The sequence below is a fragment of the Cynoglossus semilaevis genome, chromosome 1 (genome assembly GCF_000523025.1).
Source record: "Cynoglossus semilaevis isolate Cse_v1.0 chromosome 1, Cse_v1.0, whole genome shotgun sequence".
Lineage (NCBI taxonomy): Eukaryota > Metazoa > Chordata > Actinopteri > Pleuronectiformes > Cynoglossidae > Cynoglossus > Cynoglossus semilaevis.
Window position 1 is genome coordinate 30,056,945 of NC_024307.1, and position 9,843 is coordinate 30,066,787.

General features: G+C 39.3%; 1 protein-coding gene across 1 annotated transcript in view; it reads left to right on the forward strand.

The window, feature by feature from the left end:
• The window catches only part of LOC103390678 (receptor-type tyrosine-protein phosphatase delta), a 259,293-nt gene that overhangs the window by 226,814 nt on the left and 22,636 nt on the right, over window positions 1-9,843 (forward strand). The window contains 2 exon segments of the mRNA XM_025052801.1: window positions 6,456-6,601; window positions 8,378-8,519. Of these exon segments, the coding sequence (XP_024908569.1) occupies window positions 6,456-6,601; window positions 8,378-8,519 (288 nt within the window).

Below are 9,843 nucleotides of genomic sequence, written 5' to 3' on the forward strand. Positions count from 1 at the left end.
ATGTCTCTTATTTGATTTTCCATTTCACTCTCCACATCCATATCCTTTCAGTCTACTACACGTTGTGAAAAGACATCAGCTTTGTAGATTCCCATCTGCATGCGCTGTCACGGCAATGTTTTCTTATCATCCTCTCTTCAGTCAGTTTATAACCCAAACAACTTGTAAATGACATGTGGTAAAAGCAGGGAAATCACAAATACACACATACACAAATACACGCCCGCACACAAAAATCCATGTTCTTCTGCTATTTTCATGTCATCACATTGGCAGTAAGCTGACATGGCCAAAGAGCATTTATCATTGCTGCCATTTTTAACATCTTTTCAAGCCTGTGCAGCCCCAGCATGATAACTATTGGCTATTCTGTCATGGCAGTGCCATTTAATAAATCGTTCCATTGCTTAGTGGATAAGAAAATGAAGGAATGGCTCCCTGTGTTAGTGGCTGCCACCGCCTATCCTATCAGATAATTAATTTTTTTTTTGCAAATAGACTGCACTGACTACCAAACAGAGTAAGTCGGCACAATTAGAATTACTTATCTATCTTCTGTTTTCTAATGTGGGAGAAGAAAAAAAAGAAAAACAAATAAGACAAGCACATCTAGATTGTATACTTATTATATTATATTATTTATACTTCAGTAATATTGCTTATTGCTGACTGTTCCCTGAATTGCCATTCTTAAATCCACACAAGATTAGTTTGTGAAAAGATAAATGAACATGTAACAAACAAAGAGAGATACAAATGAAAGTCTTATTAAAAGTGAGAGCATTAGCATTTTTACATTTCTTCCATTCCTTTTCTTTTCTTTTCATACTCGTACATAGTCTCAAAGTGAGTGCAATATTTACAAGTTTCTTTTTTATTTTTTTTTTATTTTCAGTCTCACTCACCACAACATTTAGGTTCTAGCTTTTTAGTGTAGGAGGCCGTCGTGAACAAAGCCATCTGTTTGAGTTGGCCATTTTATTAAGTGACAAACTGGATCGCTAATGTGTCTCGTGGGAGGTAGTGGCTGTGTTTGTGGTTGGTGTGTGAAGCGCAGGTAGAAAGATAAAAAGACGAGGAGACACTAGCTTACTGGTGTAGCTGCAGAGCTGACAAGTTTTTGCTTCTGTGAATCTGCAATATATACAGACACAGCACAATATTTATTCCAGGAAAAATGGTACACCTTCTAAATAATTAATAAATCTAAAAAAAACACCTTCAGGAAAATACATCACCATACACCAGTGTTTTCACCAACCAACTTCATCTTACTTGACAACCATAACGTTACATTTATTCTCCAAAAATGTTGTGACAGCAAAGTACTGCGTCACATCCTCTTTTCTTTTATCCCTTGTGTTGTCCTATACTGTGCAGGACCCTTGGTCTTTTCTTTTATGTACAGTTTTTGCTTTGGAGTATTTTTAACTTGTTTCAATGTAAATGTAATAAAGTGAAAAACTGTAACTGAGTCAGTTCTCTTAAGAAAATACTACAAAGACTAAGGTGAAAAAAACAAAACAGAACCATCCAAATAAAACGTTCTGTGTGGCCTTGTACCACATGTTGACTTCAACATTCAATACCAATGAAAACCCAAGGCAAGATTAGCTCAGACCCACTGAAGTCAATGATTTCCCATGGTTTTCCGACATGTTTATTAATGTTTGGTTTGTTACCAAAAAAGCAGATTGTAGTTTTCACTGTATGTTTAGAAGTACAAAAATTCCTCCTGCTCTTGTTCAATTGTTAATGTTTCCCTTTCATTCAGCAAAAATTATTTATCACCCATACGAATTCTTCTCTGCATGTGCGCTCATGTGCTTGATAAGTTGTGCTCACACTACTGAGGAGACTTCCTCCTTCCCCTTTCCTCTTGTCAGAGTCCCTGTCAGTGCATGTGGGACAAGTGGATTTGCCATTCTTTTTGAAGCTGAGGCTGTTGTCTGTACCAAATGCTGAAAGCCCAAAGCCTGAACCTTGATTTGCAATGCCACACAGCATGAGCATTACACACTGACCGATGTTAGGGAAAGTCACAGCAGATATTATTTTTTGCAGTCATATTATTTTGGCAAAGAAGGTGTAACTGGTGAATTACGTTTTGTAATGCATTCCCCACTATTATCATCTTTTATAGTAAATGACGCCATGCACTAGTTATTTATGGGAGACTCACAGCAAATTCTGAGCCAAATCAGGAGCACTGACCCTAAAGTTCTGCATCCCACCATCCATATACAGTCTCAATGTTAATGTGTCATTAAGCTCCATTCTTATATATTCTCTTGGATTGGTTTTTAATAATAATTCTTAAAGATTTTGCTTATGGGGCACATTTAAGCAGTTTCGAAGTGCACAGGGGGACAGAGTAGTCAAGGGCTTGTATTATGAACTTCATTATGTGTGACAAGCAGTGCAGTATTGATGGAAGCGCGCGTACCCATCATTGCACTGCATTAAAACCTCTGCAGTGAATTAATGTACTATTCCTGATCCAGTAATTAACAATAATTCAGGGGGCCATATCCCTTTTGGAGTAATCACTAATTGCAATAAGAATTTCAGTTTCAATTTAAGGCAAGATTACTGATGAGCATGCCATGCAAATCAGCCAACAGTTCTAATTAACCACCAATTCCTTTCCTTTCTTTCCGCCTCGACCCTTTGTGGGCGCATACAATGTGGAGTTTGTTTCCTTTGCATCACAAAAGACGGATTTTTTTATCATAACGCAGCAGATAGAGGCTGCGTAGTGCCCCAAAGAAAATGCTTTATGCCTATGTTTGTTCCATTGATTGGAATGTGTGGTTTATCTGCTTTCTCTTGCTCTCTTTCTCTCTCTATCCCTTTCTCTTTTTTTTCTTGTATATATTGCGTTGTTTATCGCTGCAACTGTTTGCCTGCATTACTAAAATGTTTTTTGGTTTTGGCATGAGGTCAGGCCTTTTCAATAGGGAACAGAGAGTTAATTAATCTACAGAGAAGCTGTTGCTCCACACACCACACATGTAAATGCATTTACTATCATGAAAGAAACCAATCTTTTCCAATTTATTTATTTTTATTTCATCTAACAACACATTTTCACCTCAATCAGTCCAGATCCCACTCTCGTTGGAACTACAAATTCATAAATATACCTCAAAAGATATAGCCACGCTTAAAGATGCTCTAAGAACTTAAATGCATCTTCAAAAGCTTCTTTCTTTCAACCTCATGTCCAAGATGGAGCAGGGTATTTGCTCGCTGACACCCAATGTGTTAGGATTAATTATCACCCTCCAGAAACCCACATCGCCTAGCAATTTAGAGTAGGACGAAACAGCCTCTTTCATGCAAATGAAATTGAATATGTCAGTCAGTGTAATTGTGAAAGACTGAGCAGACTTGGACAGTCTGTGGCCAATGGTGGTAAAAAGTGGATCCATTAATAGTCTTCTTCCCATTCTTTGACTGGTGCTCTTTAATGGCTTGGCAAATCACAGAAGTCTATGATAGAAGGCTGACAACTAGGAATGTTTGGACCAATAGTCAGACTTACATAATATATAATGTGGTACCTGAATAATATTTCTGAATTTAGCACACAAATGTCACCATGATATCATAAATATATATTCTGGTCTATTAGTTTGGTATAATTAATAACAAAACAAAGGCAAAAACAAAGTGTGTCAAACTCACTCACTCCGGCTTTGGGGCCACTTTAGGCCTGCGAACCCACCGCATCTGGCTCACATCTGTATGTCAATAATATTTAAATTTACTCTGTAATTTTTCATTCATTGAAAAGACAAACAGTAGTTGGCCATCTAAGAATGAAAAATAGAGTAAATATAAATGTGTATGACTTTTCCATAATTACATCATTTCAAATTAATAGGCAATTGGCAGGAAACGCTAAACTATGTAATATAATGGGAAAAATACACCATTTCAAAAATGTGGGAGAATATTATGTGAACACTAACTAATGATTCAACATTTTGAAAATTCATGAGTCTGAATTGAATTCATGAGTTTGAATTGTATATGGTGGCAAAGACACCAATAAACTCCATATTCTGCACTGGTGCACTGGTGTGAAAAGCTACCAATTTCCGTTATTGTGTACCATCAAAAACAGAACAAACAAAAAATGAGGTGTATATATATATATATACATATATTTTTGTTTGTTCTATTGATATAAATATTAATAGGCCTGATTCTGCGAGTGTCTGCCCCCTCAGCCCTGTAGACTTGGACGATCTTAAAGGTTCTAAAAGCTCTCAGTCGACAGCCAAATTATTAACATGGCATTGATCCATGACAAATACTGTGTCGTGATGCTACCAAGTGTGTCTTCTTTTCACCGAGCAGTAAATGGAAACAAGGTTACATAATGACCTCCAGAGAGCGGGTGCAGGGCCCATGTCCCTAACCTTTTTTACTTGTGACAGGGTTTACACTCCTAATTTGTTTGCCGGCAAAAGCTTAGCAGCGGATTAAAAGGTGACTTGCAGTGGTTTTATTTCAAGGAGATTACGATTACTTCTCTGAGGAGACGCCAGGTTGCGGCAAAGGTAAAACAAGTTTTTGAATGTGTGGGATTTTGATTTGCAGAGATTTGTTTTGCATGACTTGAGACAAAACAAATGAACAGTGTTTTATTCAACACAATCAAGTGGTAAACAGAGAGAGGCCATTTACTGTTGTAATGACTTCACATGGTTGAGATTTCTTTGTTTTGTTAGTGTTAAAGTGCTATTTGTGGCATTATTTGAAATGTCTCTACCTGCAGCCATACAAGGTATGGACCAAAATGAATGTCTGTCAGCATCCAAACCTAACATGTGGGGGGATGATGGTGATATCAGCAGCTATGTCTGTGAAAACACCATTACCTCGGCGTCATGCCTCAGTAACTCCACGCTGCGTGATGCCCAACCACTTCTCCTCCACCCTAAACCCCCCACCTCCGCCGCTGATCTCCTGTACATGTCGTAACAGTCCATCACAGCCGGCGTTGGAATATGCACTGAGCCGTAATGGATGGCCCTGAAGCCAAAACAGCCCCAATAGCATATCAATTACCCATCAGCACCCTTCTGGCCAGATGCCAATGTGCACCCCAACTCAGCTAAGTGAATGAGATAAGGTGCAAATGCAGATATAATGGTACTTTTTGTCATGTATAAATTACATAGTGTCAACTCTTCTGCCCACCTGTCGTATCTGCCAGCAGCTGAGGAAAAGACTCACGTGTGAGTGCGTGTGTATGTGTGTCTGGAAACAAGGTGCTGAATACAAGACTGTGGGCTTGTCATGAGGCAATCAGGTGCTTTCCCAGACTCATTTGCCCAGTGGAGGCACAGCTGCAAGCCTGTTTATCAGTTCTTCCTTTTGATTGCTGACCACACATCTTATGTCAACTCTCCACAAATCCTTCAGGTTAATTTGTCCCTCACTCTCAGTGCCACTGCCGCTGCTGCTGGAGACGATATCAGTCTACACACAAGCAGGCACGCAAACATGCAACCATGTTTTCTCTCTCTCTACACACACACACAAACACACACACACACACACACACACACACACACACAGATGATGTAATTCAGATGGTTGGCAATACTACAGCTGTGTGGTCACTAATGGCCCACAGACGTGATTGATAAAAGGCAAACAGTTGCTCCGCAGGGGGGACAGATGGAGCTACACCTCCCACTGAAGCTGGCACTCAAGCATCAGAGGAGAATGTGAAGGGGTTTGACACTGAAGCGACACATCATTTGAAATTATAAGCCATGTTTGTTATGATAAAATCTGGAGTGCACTGTAAATCTCACCAGCAAACTCTCATTAGGCAGAGATGGGTTGCCGAGATTAACAATCATCTCAATGTTGTGGGCAGTTTGAATATCAGGGGTGGAAAATAATTATCTTAGAGGGGGAGAAATGGGGAAAACAACTAAATTATTTGAATTGATTCAATTCTAGATGTTAAACAAAAACCTCTGAACCAGATGCAACACAAAAAAAGACCCAGTCGAGTTAGAGAGATTTTAAAGAGGACCATCCTCTGTTACCCTTTTGCAATTTTTACCTCCATCATCCACATTATTAGCTTTTTTGTCTAAGAAGTCATGATTGTCAAATGTTCGCTTCGCTTTCGCTTGCTTTTATTTTCACCGAAATACTGTCGCCTACACTATACAAATCCTCTGTCCGTTTTGTGGTCTTAGTCATTGATCATTGCTTAGGGCTGGCACTATAAAGTCAATACAATCACTTGTCTTGACCTCTAAAGGCAGTCCTCTTAGCCACCTGCTAAAATCTGCAACTTACTTATTTTCTAGTGTGTGTGTGTGGCTTGATAAGAGAGAATAATCACTCTGTCCATGAGGTTTAGCCTGCTTACTAACTAGTTTTGTTATCTTTTTATTCTGTTGTGTATGTCTCTGCAGCACCACCAAAGTTTTTAAGAACCCCCAATGACCAAACAGGCGTGCAAGGTGGTGTGGCATCCTTCATCTGCCAGGCTACGGGAGATCCACGACCGAAGATTGTGTGGAACAAGAAGGGGAAGAAAGTCAGCAACCAGAGATTTGAGGTATTAGGTCTATTGTTCTGATGTAAAATGCTCGACAAAATGGGAATGCTTCATCACCGCTTTTGGCTCTGCTTGCCCATAATCCATTTTGCCAAGCTCCACTCACTCATTTTTCACCCCTGATTTGCCACTACGCATTAGCAGGCTCTAATAATCACGCTGACCAGCCTTTTGAACATGCATGAGTTTTAATGAGCAAGTGCAACAAAAGAGCAATGGACAGATATGTGGTCAAATGAAAGAAAGCCATTCAATGAAAATATCTTGTGTGACCCAGATACCTACCAGATGATCACACCACATTGGCTGGCTTCATGGAGATTTGGGAATGCTCTTAGTTCAGAATTCTTTTGCTTCGTGGCATCTTTATCTTAATGCATGTTTTCTCCTCCCTATTTTGGCTGAAGCTTTGATTTCTGGTCAGCTTTAATCTGCGCTGGGGCTCTATCCTCATGCGTAATAACACATCTTTGCTGAACACTGATAAGATTTCTATTAATTTCTGTCACTTCTTGGGATTATCATGGTGCCACTTTTTTTTTCTCCTCACTCTTGAGGCCTTATTTGCCTGCCATCCCACAGAAGCATGAGCTCAATGACGAATCACAGAACTCAAACCTTTTGGTTCTGCTTCATGCCAACAGAAATCTAATCTTATCAGAGTTGATCACGTTTTTGCATCGTATGTTTTGCTGAATGCTAACACACATATTTTCATTATCTCAGTGCCCCACTGGGCCCTCTGGCTGATGACATTCCATAACCATTTAATAATTTACTGCAGCCTTATATTCTAATCAAAACCAATTTCCTTTTTGGAATCTTTCAACATCCTATTTTATTTTTTTCTTCAGCTTTATAACTAAGAAATGACGGCTGTTTCCCACTCCATTACCTGCTCTCAGCTTCCACACCAAACCATCGCAGCTTTAGCTTTGCCAAAAAAGTATTAAAGTGATATTTTTTACCAACAAATGTACAGTTGTATTGTGAATTTCCAAAGAAAATGAGGCCTGTGTATTACTGTGTGTGATAAAATGAGAGTGTGCTTGCGAGTAAGAACACAGGCCAGTGTTTATTGAAATCTACCTCTATGCTTAAAAGAGAGTTATGACACAGGGCTTTCTAAACTCAGTGAGTATACAACATGGAGCATGCTAACATAGCTGAATAAGCTACAAATAACACCTGTTTGTGAGCATTTATGTGTCGTCCGTCCAATACAGTGGACCTTGTCTTTTTCGTACCACTCTTTCACTTCATGGTACAAATGTCCGTACCTGTTTATCAAGCCACCTTTAATTGTCTGTGCTTGTTTCTGTCCCATTAACACAATCCAGTGTGATCCATATAGTTGATATAGAATGTTAACTTTAAGAGTGGGACACATTTAACTTAAATTTTCACTCTCCGAGTTCAGATGAGTAAAACAAATTCAACAGACAGCTCACCCCATTCTTAAAGTTAGTCAGCCATAATTTCCAACAGATTATGTCTATCCTGCACATGTGCTGTAAATTATTTTCTAGGAAACAGCACATTTAATCTAATACTAAAAACCAAACGTACTATACAAATCACTAGCTAATGATATAACATAGGCATTTACCTTAGTTTTTAGCCATAGGAAGCACCCTGTATCAGTCACCATTTAATGTTGTTAGCTAAATGATATCAGCAGTGTTCGTTCTGTTCTGTTCTGTCTGTACTGAAGGTCCCTCACGCATTGTGAACAAAAAAATCTCCTTTAACATATCTTGTCTCTCGCACCTGCAGGTGATCGAGTTCGATGACGGCTCTGGTTCAGTGCTAAGAATTCAGCCATTGCGCACGCCTCGAGATGATGCCATATATGAATGCGTTGCCTCCAACAGTGTTGGAGAGACCAGCGCTACCACCAAACTCACTGTTTTACGTGGTAGGTTTTTCTTTGAAAGCCCTCAAGGGGAAGATGTACACAGACACACGCAAACACAGATACCGCACACATGCTACAACACCGCCCTCTAAGCCAGATAAGGCTGGATTCGTCTGTGTGGTTCCCTTAGTCTATTTGTTTTTACACATCACAGTCAACCCAGATGAGAAATGTCTTCGTTGTGTGTGTGGACACGATAAGATTTAGTCCATTAGCCAATAAGTTGCCATTTTTAAGTGACTTAAGTCATTTGCATACACATTTCTGACAATAATTAAGATGCCAGTTAAATTATGCAAATAACCATCTATTCCTTACCTGCAGTGGTTAATGAAAAAGTGCAGCAATAATTTTCAAATCAGTCATTTTTCATCTCTCTGCTTTGATATTCATTTGACCATTCAGAAAATAAGGCCATGTACTTTAACATGATTAATTGTACTGTTTATAGTCACATTGTAGTCATAGGTTGAGTTGATGCAAGTATCTCTCACAGAGTGCCAAACAATTCCTTTTTAGAAAGAGCTGCAATCAGGGCAAGAAAGAATCTGCTCCTCTTACAATGGTTTAGTAGTGAAAATAAAAGTCAAATAACAAATATGAACTGGGTTGACAGCTCCTATTTTTAAAATAAACACTGAGTGAAAATTTATCTTGATTACACAAAATAGTCCATTCAAAGAAGCTTAAAAGGCTGCATAATAGAGAATGCCGTGAGTAAAGAAAATGGTCAAAAGAAAAAAAACGCAATCTGCCTCTGAGGTGTGCTCTAATATGGGCCACAATTACACAACATGGCAAATGAGTTTCTATTGAGATAGGTCCTTCCATCCTATAGAGGAAAAAAGCTGGCTTTGCAAATCTCTCAGCATCCCCATCCCTTGTTTCTTATCTCACCTTTGAGTGAACAAAAGGCCTTTTGCACTTGTCTCCACAGGCCAATTGAAAAAGAAAGGTGGCACGTTCACATGCTCCATGTTGTTTATGCTAGGGCACATCACATGCACATCAGTGCATTCCCTCTTTCACAATCACTCTCTCTCTCTGTTCTCCCAGTGCACATACATGCATATAGTATATACTGACAGATAGCAGAGCTGCTAGAAGCTGCTCCTCCCAGGCTACATAGTCTAGCATTAGCATGTTTATTACAATTTTTATGTTCTTATTCTGTCTGTTCTCTTCTCCCATCGTTACACTAAAGGTGAGTAATGGCACATTCCTGAACCACGAAAAGCCCCCTTCTTGGCATTGGTGTAAAATAAAACAGCAGTGCAACCCACACACACACACACACACACACACACACACACACACACACATA